This window comes from Theropithecus gelada, chromosome 12, assembly GCF_003255815.1.
Source record: "Theropithecus gelada isolate Dixy chromosome 12, Tgel_1.0, whole genome shotgun sequence".
Taxonomy (NCBI): Eukaryota; Metazoa; Chordata; class Mammalia; order Primates; family Cercopithecidae; genus Theropithecus; species Theropithecus gelada.
This window is the reverse complement of record NC_037680.1, coordinates 34,723,074-34,739,871: the sequence shown is the minus strand read 5'-3', so window position 1 is coordinate 34,739,871 and position 16,798 is coordinate 34,723,074. Positions and strand designations below refer to the sequence as shown.

The following is a 16,798-nucleotide window of genomic DNA, read 5'->3' as shown; positions in this document are numbered from 1 at the left end:
TAACAATGTCCCAGGCTCCCCTTGACTTTCTTCTCTGCAACAGTATGAATCTTTCATCCTAATACTCACTCCATGTCTAGCTTTATGTCCGCATTTCATGCAGGAGGAAATGAGAAAGGGCAAGGAATAAGGAGGTGTGCCTGTATGAGAAAACATATCTTGCCCTGAAATTCCCAGCAGACCTCTGGTCATGTCTCATTGGTTGGAATTGTATCACATGGTCATTTACAGTCTCAGAGCTGTCAAAGGAAAGCCAATATTTTACCCTGAACAAAATTAGAATGTGTTAGGAAGGGAAAAAGTAGAATATTAGTACCTAGCTGTGTCTTCTACAGTTTTAAACTTCAGAGGATAAAATTTCCTCAGCAGTGATAGTGAAAAGCACATCAAAATGCCATTTAATTGTTGAATTCTATAACCTTGCTTGTGGCCTTTGCTTTCATGGTTTTCTTTTAATTATCAAGCTTGTAATCAAGGGAAAGACAATGCATTTGTGACCATTAATCAGAAGAAAAACTGTTTTGAATAATTTTTGTTAAAGGTGTCGGAAGAAATTTATCTTACAAGGCAGAACAAATTTATTTAAAAATTATTTAATTATGTACAAAATTAAAGTTAACTGGATATTTCAGGCTGGCCTTCACAGGGTTTATGTGACTTGGTAGGGTCGAGGAGCTCTGGGGAAGTGGTCCAAACTTCGTGGGTTCAGAAATGTGAGTGATGAGTGATCAGACTGGGGTTGTCACCAGCAGAACCCACTTGGTAATCATTTATGGACTCTAATGTTGTTGCATTAATTTTACAATAGAAATGAGAATTGCAGTCAGCCCTCCATCTCTGCAGGTTTTGTATTTGTGAATTCAAACAACTTCATATAGAAAATATTTTAAAATAAATAACATAGAACAACAAAAATAAAAATACAGCATAACTATTTATATAGCATTTACCTTGTATTAGGTATTGTAAATAAGTTAGAGATGATTTAAAGCATACAGGAGGATGTGCATAGGTTATATGCAAACACTACACTATTTTCTATGAGACACTTTAGTATCCATACACTTTGGTATCCATGGAGGTCCTGGAACCAGTTCCCTGCAGATACTGAGGGATGACTGTATTTAGTGATAGGACCCTTTGGGGCAATGTTGATTACTTTTAATTACATATACACACACACGCGCGCGCGCACACACACACATATACACATATATACACGTATATATGGATATATATACATATATAGATACACGCACACTCATTGTAAAAATGCAATGATTTTATTACAGTTACAGCTAAAGTCCCCTTTGACACTAACCTCCAATTGCAGCATCCTCTTCAGTTTGGTCTACGTGTGGGCCTTTAGGCTTTTTTTCTTGAGAGAGAGCACATGCACAAGGAGGGGTGGGTAGTATTGTTTGAAGTCTGTTCATGTTTATATAATGGTATCATATGGTATGTATCATAGTGCAACTTGCTTTTTTCACTCAATAATATATGTTGGAGGTAAAACTACATTATTTGTGTCTACTATGCGTAGAATCTCCTTCTTACCCCCAAGCTCTTGGAGAAGTAAGATAGCATAGATATCCTTAGATTACTAACAAAATGCAAGTTTCTCCATGCGGGGGTTGTGTGCTATGATTGACAGCTGAGTAGCTGGTCTGGAGCACTGGTCAACTGTAGTTAATGTGAACTTAGAGCCAGTGCTGAAAGTTTAAAGTGGGCATGTGTTTTCTTCCTCACTTCTTCACATATACCTCAATCTATGTCATTTTGACTTGGAGGTTGTTCTTGATAATAGTTTGCATCTCATACAGGTGAGCCTAGATTTAAATATAAGGGGAAAGCAGGTGAAAACTATGTGTTTGCTTCTACTACTACCATGCGTTAGGTGCACGACTGTGATCTATAATGTAATCACTTAATGCTCTTTCAGCAAATATGTATTGAATATCTAGCAGGTACCAGATACTATTTTAGGCAGTCTGGAGAAACAGAGATGATCCGCTAAAGGCCTTGTTTTCATGGAGCATTTATCCTAATGGTAGATGTGAACAATAGGAAAGTTAATAAATGTATAGTGTAATGCCACACAGTGAGCTGTACCAGAAAGGAAAATAATTGGAATGAGAGGGTGAAGAATAATTGGGGTTAGAGGGAGCTGCTTTAGATGACATTGCCAGAGATGGTCTCTCTGCAGAGGCCTGAATAAATCTATAGCCCTTAATCTAGTATACAATAGATGTTTAATAAACATTGGAATAAGAGCATAAATAAATTAGAGAAACAGTGGGGACAAACACAAAGTATAATAATAGCACAAGGTAAAGGAAAGATCATTTCTGTCTGTGTTAGGAGAAGCTCCAGTAGGATGATTAAGATGAGACTGAAAAATAAGTAGGCATTGGTCAGAGAGGCAATGGCAGAGAAAACCCTTCCAAGCATAGGTAATAGTGTGTGTACTATTTCAAACAAGAGAGATATGAAAGAGCTTATCAGTTTCCTATTGCTAAAAAACATTACTACAACCTTAGTGACTTAATACAAATTTATGATCTTACAATTCTGGAGGTCAGACATCCAAAATAACAGCAAGCTGTGGGCAAGGCTGTATTCCTTTGGAGCCTCTAGGGAGAATCTGTTTCCTTTCCTTTTCCAGCATCTAGAGGCTACCTGCATTCTTTGGGTCATGGTTTCATTCCTCTATCTTCAACGCCAGAAGCGTGGCATCTTCAAACCTTCCTGCTTCTGACCTCTGCTTCTGTCATCACATCTCTGATTCTGACCTTCCTGCCTCCTTCTAATAAGGGCCCTTCTGACTACATTAGGCCCACCTGGATAAGCCAGGCTAATCTCTTTATATAACATTAGCTGATTAGCAATCTAAACTATCTTTGCCACCTTAATTCCCCTTTGCCACATAACATAACATATTCATAGGTTCTGAGGATTAGGACCTACATGGACATCTTTGGGGCACTATTGTTCTGCCTTTCACGAGCAGTGTCCATTCAGGGATCTACAAATGGTTTGGGAATGCTCAAGAGTAATGTACAAATAAGGTAATGGGTAATGAAGGGGCTAGATAGTCAAGAGCTAGATTGTCCTGGAGAGCAATGAGAAACTATTTGGTAGGTCAGGGAGTTCTATGATATATTTGGGTGTTTGAGACATGACTTATCCAGGCAGTTGTGTGATGGTAGCTGGCCTAGAAGAGCAGATAAAAGGATATTGATAAAACTCTACATACAGGATATGGAGGGGGTGAATTATATAATACCCTGCAGCTGTCGGAGAGCTTAGGCATAAAAGGGACCAAGAGGAAGCAGGTGAACCCCTTACATCAAGTACAGGTATGTAGGATGGGAAAGTAGATTCCCAAATTGTGTCAGAAAATCGACAAATCTTAAATTTAAGCATGTCCAAAATGGCAAGTCATGTGGGAGGATAACTGGTAAGTCTTTCCAAAGCAGAGGATTACTTTCATTATTCTTTCTTTATGAATCCCACATTCAAGGGGAAAATTAGAGGCAAAACCGTATTCCTTCATAAATAAGTACTTAGTTTCCCTAAGGTGATTTGTCAAACTCAAAACCCCCAGTCATAGTTTCTGGTCAGAATTTCTGAGACAGTGGAAGCTGTGTGAATTCATCTATTTCCCTCCAAAAAACATCTGGAAAATTCCCATTTTTATGTAGCATATACCTAATTTATACCTTTTCTGTTGGGGTTTTGGAATTATTAAAATAGTTTGGAGGATATATAGAGGGAGTAAGGGCATGAGACGCTCCAATGCAGTTACCTTCACTCTCCGTGGGGCTCTGAAGTCCCATGGAAAACGGGCCCTTTTAGGTTATTTGCCGTGGTTAAACTCTTTTCTTTCTCCCGGACTCTGTTCCCCAGACTGGAAAAGCCTATGGGATGTGTAGAGCTGTATTTGAATTATTTTATTAGCAAGGTTGATTGAGGCTCTCTACTTGGAGCTGTTTTAAACATTAAAAACTGAGAAAATCATATAGGTTGACTATATGTGGAATTGGTTCATAAGCAAATTTATATGAATTATAAAGAGGGCAGAGATTTGATAGATTTTATTTTTCTGATTATGAATTTTATTTTTCAGTAAAAAAGGCAGAATTCTTTGAGAAAAATTTCTGTCTTTATTTTTGTACTGGTTGAATGAATGTATGTATGTATATATGCCATTGCCAGTCATTAAAGGCACATGTATGTGTGTGTATATACATATATATGAATACACAAATAGAATGATATGGAAAGATGGCCAAGTTGCATTATTAAATAAAATAACTTGTGGAATTGTATATATGTCATTATTATACCTATATAAAATAAATAAACTGGTGAATATTCTAATGTTAACATTTTAAAGTTCTATACCATGCAACAAGTGTATTTTAATATAGTCTGCCTTTTGGTAGAAGGTTAGTAAGAACTCAATTCAGTATCAGTATCATGAATTACACTTACATATGTTTATATCTTAAAGGATTCTTGATGTCATGAAATCCAGTTTATTTTTTAATTGGTAAAATAGGTATACCATGGTAGTGTTTTTCCAGAATATAGTAAAATAACTATTGCCTCTGCTTAGTACTTTTAAAACTGTGTTGTTTTTTCTTCCTATAAAATAAGAAAAATTTAGAAATTATGCTCAAGCATAAAGTAGTAATCAAAATTAAATATAATCCTACTACCCAGAAATTGCCAAAGTTAAATATTTGATATGCAGAATTAGACTAGTTTCTTTCTGTTCAATTTTTTTTAATTTCCTGTAATTAAGTTTGATACTTTTTTCACAGTATATGTCTTACAAACTTCTTATACAGTTTATTCCTAGATATTTTGTTTTTTGTTTTGAGTGAGATCTTTCACATTATATTTGAATTGGTCATATATATTATGTGACTGAGTACTTTGTTTAACCATTTATATTAGTTCTTTTTTTTTTTTTTTTTTTTTTTTTTTTGAGACGGAGTCTCGCGCTGTGTCACCCAGGCTGGAGTGCAGTGGCGCGATCTCGGCTCACTGCAAGCTCTGCCTCCCAGGTTCAGGCCATTCTCCTGCCTCAGCCTCCCAGTAGCTGGGACTACAGGCGCCCGCCACCACGCCCGGCTAGTTTTTTGTATTTTTAGTAGAGACGGGGTTTCACCATGTTAGCCAGGATGGTCTCGATCTCCTGACCTCGTGATCCGCCCGCCTCGGCCTCCCAAAGTGCTGGGATTACAGGCTTGAGCCACCGCGCCCGGCCTATATTAGTTCTAATAGTACATCTTTTGGTTCCATTAGTTTTTTCAGGACAATAAATTTATCTTACACAAACTACAGTGCATAATGTTTTATAATAAAAGTGATATGTAACATTCTGCTTAAAATTTAAAAATGAATTCTGGATGTTAGAAAAATACTGCTTCAGCTGGACTTTGGCCATAATATTTGAACGAAAACACTTAAATGTTATGGGATCTTTCATAAGAAAATGTCCAAGATCGGTACCTAGTCAGTAGCAAAAGAACTTTAGTTTCAAAATCTTTCATTATAATACAAGAATCTCTAAAAATGAAGGTTTATTTTATAATCAATATCATGGCCAACTTTTATTATTGATAAATTAATTTTTTACAATAATTTGATACCACATCCAAGATGTTTCTACATGTATATATTTTTAAAATTTAATTTTATTTTATTTTAAGTGCCAGGATATGTGTGCCGGACATGCAGGTTTGTTACATAGGTAATTGTGTGATGTACGTACAGTTTGCTGCACGTATCAACCCATCACCTAGGTATTAAGCCCCACTTGCGTTAGCTATCTATCCTGATACTTTCCCTCTACTAACCCCCTGATAGGCCATCCTCAGGCCAGTATCCCTGATGAATATTGATGCAAAAATCCTCAATAAAATACTGGCAAACTGAATGCAGCAGCACATCAAAAAGCTTATCCACCACGATCAAGTTGGCTTCAGCCCCAGGATGAAAGACTGGTTCAATGAATTAATAAACGTAATTCATCACATAAACAGAACTAAAGACAAAACCGGATGATTATCTCAACAGACACAGAAAAGGCCTTCGATAAAATTCAACATCCATTCATGTTAAAAACTCTTAACAAACTATGTATTGATGAAACATACCTTAAAATAGTAAGAGCCATTTATGACAAACCCATAGCTAATATCATACTGAATGGGCAAAAGCTGGAAGAATTCACCTGGAAAACTGGCACAAGACAAGGATGCCCTCTCCCACCATTCCTGTTCAACATAGTATTGGAAGTTCTGACCAGGGCAATCAGGCATGAGAAATATATAAAGAAATAAAGAGTATTCAAATAGGAAGAAAGGAAGTAAAACTGTCTCTGTGTGCAGATGACATGTTCCTATATCTAGAAAACCCCACTGTCTCAGCCCAAAAGCTTCTTAAGTTGATAAGGAACTTCAGCAAAGTCTCAGAATATAAAATCATTTGCAAAAATCACAAGCATTCCTATATACCAACAATAGACAAGCAGAGAGCCAAATCATGAATAAACTCCCATTCACAATTGCTACAAAGAGAATAAAATACCAGGAATACAGCTAACCATGGAATTGAAGGACCTCTTCAAGGAGAACTACAAACCACTGCTCAAGGAAATAAGAGAGGACACAAACAAATGGAAAAACATTCCATGCTCATGGGTAGGAGGAATCAATATCGTGAAAATGGCCATACTGCCCGAAGTAATTTATAGATTCAACTCTATTCCCATTAAACTACCATTGAATTCTTCACAGAATTAGAAAAAAAAAACTACTTTAAACTTCATATGGAACAAAAGAAGAGCCCATATAGCCAAAACAATACTACATATTTCTACAATAACAATAATACTACATATTTCTACAATAACAATTTCTACATATTGGTATTGTTTTTAACATCATTTCGCCTGGCCGAATCCCCACTGTGGAAAACTCACTGTCATGGGGTGATTGACTAGTCTACATATTTATAATCAGTTTAGAGTTTACAAGCTATCCCTATGTAGTACAACCTTAAGCCTAAATAAAATTGACTTTTTCCTTCCTCAGTGTATTAAAAAAAGATTTTCTCAGAAAAGAGAAGAATAAGAATATTAACAGTGTTAAAAACCTGCCTCCTTATATAAATGATGTCTCTCATTTTTTCACATCTCTAAAGAAGTCCTGATTTTCCCTGTAGAGACTGGTCATAAATAGACAAGTAAATGGCTTCATTTATTTATCTATTTTACAAAAGTTTAGATTCTCCATCAACTCTGTAATAATTAACTTTTTGCTAAAATGTTTTTCAACCTTCTGGCTATTGTGACACTGTCATTCTATTATATATCAAAGTGTTCTTCCTATGCTATAAGAAATTTCTTACAAAAATATTTTCCATAATTGAGTAGATCTGAAAGCTTTAACATTTTGATAACATTCATAAGCAGTTTCTAAACTGTCATATAATGTGAATATGGAATAATTTCTAAAACTAACTGTTCTTAAGTTATTTAACATAAAAAATTCTGTTCAAGTAGCAGTTACTCAGCCAAAAGCATTTTAACTACAGGCTGAAGTAGCCACTTTGAATTTCTCACTAGTAAGCATAAAATTGAAATTGTCTGGATGATGTATACTTGTTTGGGAATCAGGAAATATTCGTTTTAATACAGTTTCATAAATCCCTTATCTGAAATATGTGGAGCTAGATATTTTTTAGGTTTTTCAGATTTTTAGAAATGGGATAAAGAACATATGCCCATTATTTTTTGAAATCCTGTTGGGGCACCGGCATCATCCCATAATTAAACAGATTAATATTTTTACATAAATGTATGAAGGTTCACATTAATAGTGTAAACTTCAGTTTGGGTCAGGTTTGCCACCAAATGATTGCAGCTCAGGTTGGGTTTGGCCACCATATTAATTATGAAATAAACCTTCATTTTCAGAGATTTTTGTATTATAATGTGAGATTTTGAAACTGAAAGTTCTGCTACTGACTTAGGTGTATAATTTTGGTCATTTTTGTGAGCCTCAATCATCTCAAGTGCTAAAATGAGACCTGAACTAAGTAAATTACTTGTGAACTTTGCAGATTCTAAATCTGAATGTCTAATCATTTCTCTCATGTAAGAAACATTACAATGAAATCAGTTTTATAATACCTCAGCTTAGTAACTCTTTAGTTCACAGGCCCTCAACATTTTTGGAAGGCAAGTAGAAATTATACATGATTTATATATAAAGATTAGAGTATGCAGGTCAGGAAGTATTTCCACTTGGTCTTCTAAATAGTTGGAACCAAATGAGGTTTCCAGTTCATGAAGACAGATTTGGCTACAACTTTGATTTCCAGAATATATTCTAATGTCAGATTTCTTATGGCCATAATTAAAATTTGAAGTATATAGAGATGGTGAGAAACATTTTATGGCTTGCATGGTTTTCTTCTGAAAACCAGGAGGAACAAGTTAGGGAGGGTTAGACCAAGGTAGCCAAAAGGGAATCTGCAAAACCCTATTTTGTTTCAGAACCTCAATGTTTGAGTCTCAATGCCAAGAAAAATGAGGCCTAAATCTAAAGGGGCTGGCTGTCCAATGAAAGAAAACTATACAACTGAACAATAAGAGGACAGGGGAGGTCTCCTATGAGATAAAGATGGCAAACTTGGACAGCTAAGCTATGGGTGGCAGAATTAACTGAAAACTAGGGAGGGGATGCAATAGGCCTGAGCTGACAAACCAGCATAGATTTATTTCTGGAGGCTTGCTTTATCTGGTATATTTGAAAAGGAAATAGGTATATTTGATTATCTTTGGCTGTGGAATGCTCTTCAGTTTTTCATATTTTCTGCCACTCCTATGGTCTTGCTCCTTGTCATTTCTCTCCTTTAACTTACTGATGGCTGCTGAATGCATTTACATTTGCCACTCCTGTCTGTAGATTATACTCTTAAAGCAGATTAAAATAAATGGGAGGGCTATGGTAGTGACAGGGAGGCTATAGTAAGCACTTAGGAATTCTTGGGGAGTTTCCAAAAGTCATGGACCTTAACTATCTTCTCCTCCATTTAAGAAGGTTTAGGTTACTGAAAGGGCCACTAGACATGGGTAGTTCAACCTAGTGGATATGGAACACAAACTTTTGAAAAGTGAGTACTGTTATTTAAAGAGCCACCTGAAGAGTGTGGAGTGGAAGATGTTTAGCAGGCATCTATACCTGTGAAAGGGAGAAGAAGGAAGTGGGATTGGACAGATGAAGACAACAACTTCAATGCAGGTCCAACAAACTCTAGGCCAGCGTGGCAGAAAGCTCTGGAGCAAATATTACATATCAGAGTGTCCTACATTGGGCCCAAATAGCCTTACACCCCTGCCTTGCTCAGTCACTTGGTATGGGCTGCCCCAGAAAGCATATGCCTTTGGACAAGGCTTTTCTCTGCAGCTGAGTCCTACCCTGAAGTGGGTGATGCTGGAGGCTATCTGCAGACTGCATTCCCACAGCAAGGCAGCGAGTCCTTTGATCTGGCTGGTGCATCTCTATATCTTGCTTTTTTTTTTTTTTGGTCTTTTATATGTTTATTGGCTATTTGGGTGTCTTTTTTCATGAATTACTTGTTCAAATCTTTTTTTTTAATATACTTTGAGTTCTAGAGTACATGTGCACGATATGCAGGTTTGTTACATATGTATACATGTGCCATGTTGGTGTGCTGCACCCATCAACTCATCAGCACCCATCAACTCGTCATTTACATCAGGTATAACTCCCAGTGCCATCCCTCCCCCCTCCTCCTCCCCATAATAGGCCCCGGTGTGTGATGTTCCCCTTCCTATGTCCAAATGATCTCATTGTTTAATTCCCACCTATGAGTGAGAACATGCCGTGTTTGGTTTTCTGTTCTTGCGATAGTTTGCTGAGAATGATGGTTTGCAGCTGCATCCATGTCCCTACAAAGGACACGAACTCATCCTTTTTTATGGCTGCATAGTATTCCATGGTGTATATGTGCCACATTTTCTTAATCCAGTCTGTCACTGATGGACATTTGGGTTGATTCCAAGTCTTTGCTATTGTGAATAATGCCACAATAAACATACATGTGCATGTGTCTTTATAGCACCATGACTTATAATCCTTTGGGTATATACCCAGTAATGGGATGGCTGGGTCATATGGTACTTCTAGTTCTAGATCCTTGAGGAATCGCCATACTGTTTTCCATAATGGTTGAATTAGTTTACAATCCCACCAACAGTGTAAAAGTGTTCCTATTTCTCCACATCCTCTCCAGCACCTGTTGTTTCCTGACTTTTGAATGATGGCCATTCTAACTGGTGTGAGATGGTATCTCATTGTGGTTTTGATTTGCATTTCTCTGATGGCCAGTGATGATGAGCATTTTTTCATGTGTCTGTTGGCTGTATGAATGTTTTCTTTTGAGAAATGTCTGTTCATATCCTTTGCCCACTTTTTGATGGGGTTGTTTGTTTTTTTCTTGTAAATTTGTTTGAGTTCTTTGTAGGTTCTGGATATTAGCCCTTTGTCAGATGAGTAGATTGCAAAAATTTTCTCCCATTCTGTAGGTTGCCTGTTCACTCTGATGGTAGTTCCTTTTGCTGAACAGAAGCTCTTTAGTTTAATTAGATCCCATTTGTCAGTTTTGGCTTTTGTTGCCATTGCTTTTGGTGTTTTAGACATGAAGTCCTTGCCCATGCCTATGTCCTGAATGATATTACCTAGGTTTTCTTCTAGGGTTTTTATGGTGTTAGGTCTAACATTTAAGTCTCTAATCCATCCTGAATTAATTTTCATATAAGGAGTAAGGAAAGGATCCAGTTTCAGCTTTCTACTTATGGCTAGCCAATTTTCCCAGCACCATTTATTAAATAGGGAATCCTTTCCCCATTTCTTGTTTTTCTCAGGTTTGTCAAAGATCAGATGGCTGTAGATGTGTGGTATTATTTCTGAGGGTTCTGTTCTGTTCCATTGGTCTATATCTCTGTTTTGGTACCAGTACCATGCTGTTTTGGTTACTGTAGACTTGTAGTATAGTTTGAGGTCAGGTAGCGTGATGCCTCCAGCTTTGTTCTTTTGACTTAGGATTGTCTTGGCAATGCAGGCTCTTTTTTGGTTCCATATGAACTTTAAAGCAGTTTTTTCCAATTCTGTGAAGAAAGTCATTGGTAGCTTGATGGGGATGGCATTGAATCTATAAATTACCTTGGGCAGTATGGCCATTTTCACTATATTGATTCTTCCTGTCCATGAGCATGGTATGTTCTTCTATTTGTTTGTGTCCTCTTTTATTTCACTGAGCAGTGGTTTGTAGTTCTCCTTGAAGAGGTCCTTTACATCCCTTGAAAGTTGAATTCCTAGGCATTTTATTCTCTTTGAAGCTATTGTAAATTGAAGTTCATTCATGATTTGGCTCTCTGTCTGTTACTGGTGTATAAGAATGCTTGTGATTTCTGCACATTGATTTTGTATCCTGAGACTTTGCTGAAGTTGCTTATCAGCTTAAGGAGATTTTGGGGTGAGATGATGGGGTTTGCTAAATATATAATCATGTCATCTGCAAACAGGGAAAATTTGACTTCTTCTTTTCCTAACTGAATACCCTTTCTTTCTTTCTCTTGCCTGATTGCCCTAGCCAGAACTTCCAACACTGTTGAATAGGAGTGGTGAGAGAGGGCATCCCTGTCTTGTGCCAGTTTTTAAAGGGAATGCTTCCAGTTTTTGCCCATTCAGTATGATATTGGCTGTGGGTTTGTCATAAATAGCTCCTATTATTTTGAGATACATTCCATCAATACCGAATTTATTGAGAGTTTTTAGCATGAAGGGCTATTGAATTTTGTCAAAGACCTTTTCTGCATCTATTGAGATAATCATGTGGTTTTTGTCTTTGGTTCTGTTTATATGCTGGATTACGTTTATTGATTTGCATATGTTGAACCAGCCTTGCATCCCAGGGATGAAGCCCGCTTGATCATGGTGGATAAGCTTTTTGATGTGCTGCTGGATTCGGTTTGCCAGTATTTTATTGAGGATTTTTGCATCAATGTTCATCAGGGATATTGGTCTAAAATTCTCTTTTTTTGTTGTGTCTCTGCCAGGCTTTGGTATCGGGATGAATTTGGCCTCATAACATGAGTTAGGGAGGATTCCCTCTTTTTCTATTGATTGGAATAGTTTCAGAAGGAATGGTACCAGCTCCTCCTTGTACCTCTGGTAGAATCTGGCTGTGAATCCATCTGGTCCTGGACTTTTTTGGTTGGTAGGCTATTAATTATTGCCTCAATTTCAGAGCCTGCTATTGGTCTATTCAGGGATTCAACTTCTTCCTGGTTTAGTCTTGGGAAAGTGTAAGTGTCCAGGAAATTATCCATTTCTTCTAGGTTTTCTAGTTTATCTGTGTAGAGGTGTTTATAGTATTCTCTGATGATAGTTTGTATTTCTGTGGGGTCGGTGGTGATATCCCCTTTATCATTTTGTATTGTGTCTTTTTGATTCTTCTCTCTTTGCTTCTTTATTAGTCTTGCTAGCGGTCTATCAATTTTGTTGATCTTTTCAAAAAACCAACTCCTGGTTTCATTGAGTATTTGGAGGGTTTTTTTGTGTGTCTCTATCTCCTTCAGTTCTGCTCTGATCTTAGTTATTTCTTGCCTTCTGCTAGCTTTTGAATGTGTTTCCTCTTGTTTCTCTAGTTCTTTTAATTGTGATGTTAGGGCATCGATTTTAGATCTTTCCTGCCTTCTCTTTTAGGTATTTAGTGCTATAAATTTCCCTCTACACACTACTTTAAATGTGTCGCAGAGATTCTGGTATGTCGTATCTTTGTTCTCATTGGTTTCAAAGAACATCTTTATTTCTGCCTTCATTTTGTTATATACCCAGTAGTCATTCAGGAGCAAGTTGTTCAGTTTCCATGTAGTCTAGCGGTTTTGATTGAGTTTCTTAGTCCTGAGTTCTAGTTTGATTGCACTGTGGTCTGAGAGACAGTTTGTTATAATTTCTGTTCTTTTACATTTGCTGAGGAGTGCTTTACTTCCAACTATGTGGTCAATTTTGGAATAAGTGCGATGTGGTGCTAAGAAGGATGTATATTCTGTTGATTTGGGGTGGAGAGTTCTGTAGATGTCTATTAGGTCCGCTTGGTGCAGAGTTGAATTCACTTCCTGGATATCCTTGTTAACTTTCTGTCTCATTGATCTGCCTAATGTTGACAGTGGGGTTTTGAAGTCTCCCATTATTATTGTATGGGAGTCTAAGTCTCTTTGTAAGTCTCTAAGGACTTGCTTTATGAATCTGGGTGCTCCTGTATTGGGTGCATATATATTTAGTGTAGTTAGCTCTTCTTGTTGAATTGATCCCTTTACCATTATGAAATGGCCTTCTTTGTCTCTTTTGATCTTTGTTGGTTTAAAGTCTGTTTTATCAGAGACTAGGATTGCAACCCCTGCTTTTTTTTTGTTCTCCATTTGCTTGGTAGACCTTCCTCCATCCCTTTATTTTGAGCCTATGTATGTCTCTGCATGTGAGATGGGTATCCTGATTACAGCAAACTGATGGATCTTGACTCTTTATCCAATTTGCCAGTCTGTGTCTTTTAATTAGACCATTTAGTCCACTTACATTTAAGGTTAATGTTGTTATGTGTGAACTTGATCCTGTCATTGTGTTATTAGGTGGTTATTTTGCTCGTTAGTTGATGCGGTTTCTTCCTAGCATCAATGGTCTTTATGTTTTGGCATGTTTTTGCAATGGCTGGTACCAGTTGTTCCTTTCCATGTTTAGTGCTTCCTTCAGGAGCTCTTGTAAGGCAGGCCTGGTAGTGACAAAATCTCTAAGAATTTGCTTGTCTGTAAAGGATTTTATTTCTCCTTCAGTTATGAAAGTTAGTTTGGCTGGATATGAAATTCTGGGTTGAAAATTCTTTTCTTTAAGAATGTTGAATATTGGCTCCCACTCTCTTCTGGCTTGTAGAGTTTCTGCCAAGAGATCTGCTGTTAGTCTGGTGGGCTTCCCTTTGTGGGTAACCCGACCTTTCTCTCTGGCTGCCCTTGACATTTTTTCCCTCATTTCAACTTTGGTGAATCTGACAATTATGTGTCTTGGAGTTGCTCTTCTCGAGGAGTATCTTTCTGTTGTTGTCTGTATTTCCTGAATTTGAATGTTGGCCTGCCTGACTAGGTTGGGGAAATTCTCCTGAATAATATCCTGCAGAATGTTTTCCAACTTGGTTCCATTTTCCCTGTCACTTTCAGGCACCCCAATCAGACGTAGATTTGGTCTTTTTACATAATCCCATATTTCTTGGAGGCTTTGTTCATTTCTTTTTCCTCTTTTTTCTCTAGACTTCTCTTCTCACTTCATTTCATTCATTTGATCTTCAGTCATTGATACTCTTTCTTCCAGTTGATCGAGTCGGTTATTGAAGCTTGTGCATTTGTCATGTATTTCTTGTGTCAGGTTTTTTATCCCTATCAGTTCGTTTATGGCCTTCTCTGCATTGATTATTCTAGTTATCCATTCTTCCATTCTTTTTTCAATATTAATTTCTTTGTGCTGGGTACATAGTTCCTCCTTTAGCTCTGAGAAGTTTGATCGGCTGAAGCCTTCTTCTCTCAGCTCTTCAAAGTCATTCTCCATCCAGCTTTGATCCATTGCTGGCGATGAGCTGTGTTACTTTGAAAGGGGAGATGTGCTCTGATTTTTTGAATTTCCAGCTTTTCTGTCCTGCTTTTTCCCCATCTTTGTGGTTTTATCTGCCTTTGGTCTTTGAAGATGGTGACTTACTGATGGGGTTTTGGTGTGGGTGTCCTTTCTGTTAGTTTTCCTTCTAACAGTCAGGACCCTCAGCTGTAGGTCTGTTGGAGACTGCTTGAGGTCCACTCCAGACCCTGTTTGCCTGGTATCAGCAGTGGAGGCTACAGAAGATAGAATATTGCTGAACAGCAAGAGTTGCTGTCTGATTCTTGCTCTGAAAGCTTCATCTCAGGGGTGTACCCTGACGTGTGAGGTGTGAGGTGTCGGTCTGCACCTAGTGGGGGATGTCTCCCAGTTAGGCTACTCAGGGGTCAGGGACCCACTTGAGCAGGAAGTCTGTCCGTTCTCAGATCTCAACCTCCATGCCGGGAGATCCACTGCTGTCTTCAAAGCTGCCAGACAGGGTCATTTATATCTGCAGAGGTTTCTGCTGCTTTTTGTTTAGCTATGCCCTGTCCCCAGAGGTGGAGTCTACAGAGTCAGGCAGGCCTCCTTGAGCTGCAGTGGGCTCCACCCAGTTTGAGCTTCCTGGCGGCTTTGTTTACCTACTTAAGCCTCAGCAATGGCCGGTGCCCATCCCCCGGCCTTGCTGCTGCCTTGCAGTTAGATCTCAGATTGCTGTGCTAGCAATGAGGGAGGCTCCGTGGGTGTGGGACCCTCTGGGCCAGGTGTGGGATATAATCTCCTGGTGTGCCGTTTGCTAAGACCCTTGGTAAAGCGCAGTATTAGGGTGGGAGTTACCCGATTTTCCAGGTGTTGTATGTCTCATTGTCCCTTGGCTGGGAAAAGGGATTCCCTTCCCCCTTGCACTTCCCAGGTGAGGCAATGCCTCACCCTCCTTCAGCTCTTGCTGGTCGGGCTGCAGCAGCTGACCAGCACCGATTGTCCGGCACTCGCCATTGAGATGAACCCGGTACCTCAGTTGAAAATGCAGAAATCACCCATCTTCTGTGTCGCTTGCGCTGGGAACTGGAGGCTGGAGCTGTTCCTATTTGGCCATCTTGCTCCATGTCCCTGCATCTCTATATCTATCAAAAGTGGATAATAGTTGTAATAGAAGTAGTGAATAATTTATTCTTCAATTTAGGTAATTTCTTTCCTCCCAGGAACACAAAATAAAACACATAACAACTTTCTAATAACAAAATTTTTATCAGTCACTGGAACAATCCAGCAGGGGAGGATTAAGAGGGAAAAAATAGGAAAGAGTGGACCAAGAACAAGAAAGGCACAGAAAAACACTAATGGAGGGAGGCTTCTAGGGGCAAGAAAAGCAAATTTTAATAAAATAAAAAGCATTATGGCACCCAGTCCGGGGTCTTACTTTTAAAAATACTTCAAGTAACACAGCTTTAAAAACATTTATAAAATAATATTATGAAATTTTAGTTCTCTCTTGTTTCCTTAACAGATATGGAAAAAATGAATCAAAGAGACCGACCATTCATGACAATTCAGAGAAATGATAGCTCAGGTATTTTTCCTACTTCCAACTCTGTTTTATTATTTGCACTGGATTATGTACTTTTGAAATGATATACAATTGGAATGTTGATTTTTCAAATATTTAAATAATGGAAAGCTTACTTTCTGGTTACGTTGAATGACTGGCCAGTTCCTTACAATGGGTTTGTTTTAATCCTCAACAGTGGTCAGGATACCCTTGCCGCCTTCTCCTTCTTCTGCTTCTGTTTCTGCTTCTGCTGCTGCTTCTGCTGCTGCTTCTGCTGCTGCTGCTGCTGCTGCTGCTTCTGCTGCGTCTGCTGCTTCTGCTTCTGCTGCTTCTGCTTCTGCTTCTGCTTCTGCTTCTCCTCCTTCTCCTTCTCCTTCTCCTGCCCCTGCCCCTGCCCCTTCCTTCTTCCTCTTCCTCTTCCTTCTTCCTTCCTCCTTCTCCTCCTCCTCCTCCTCCTCCTCCTCCTCCTCCTCCTCCTCCTCCTTCTTCTTCTTCTTCTTCTTCTTCTTCTTCTTCTTCTTCTTCTTCT

General features: G+C 38.4%; 1 protein-coding gene across 3 annotated transcripts in view; it reads left to right on the top strand.

The window, feature by feature from the left end:
* The window catches only part of CCDC148 (coiled-coil domain containing 148), a 280,255-nt gene that overhangs the window by 77,852 nt on the left and 185,605 nt on the right, over positions 1-16,798 (top strand). Inside the window, exon 3 of one of the 3 annotated variants that reach the window (XM_025404698.1) lies at positions 16,228-16,290. The exons of the other annotated variants lie outside the window; for them this stretch is intronic. Within the exon in view, the coding sequence (XP_025260483.1) occupies positions 16,230-16,290 (61 nt within the window). The 5' untranslated portion in view covers positions 16,228-16,229. The remainder of the gene's footprint in view (positions 1-16,227; positions 16,291-16,798) is intronic. 3 annotated transcript variants of the gene reach the window in all.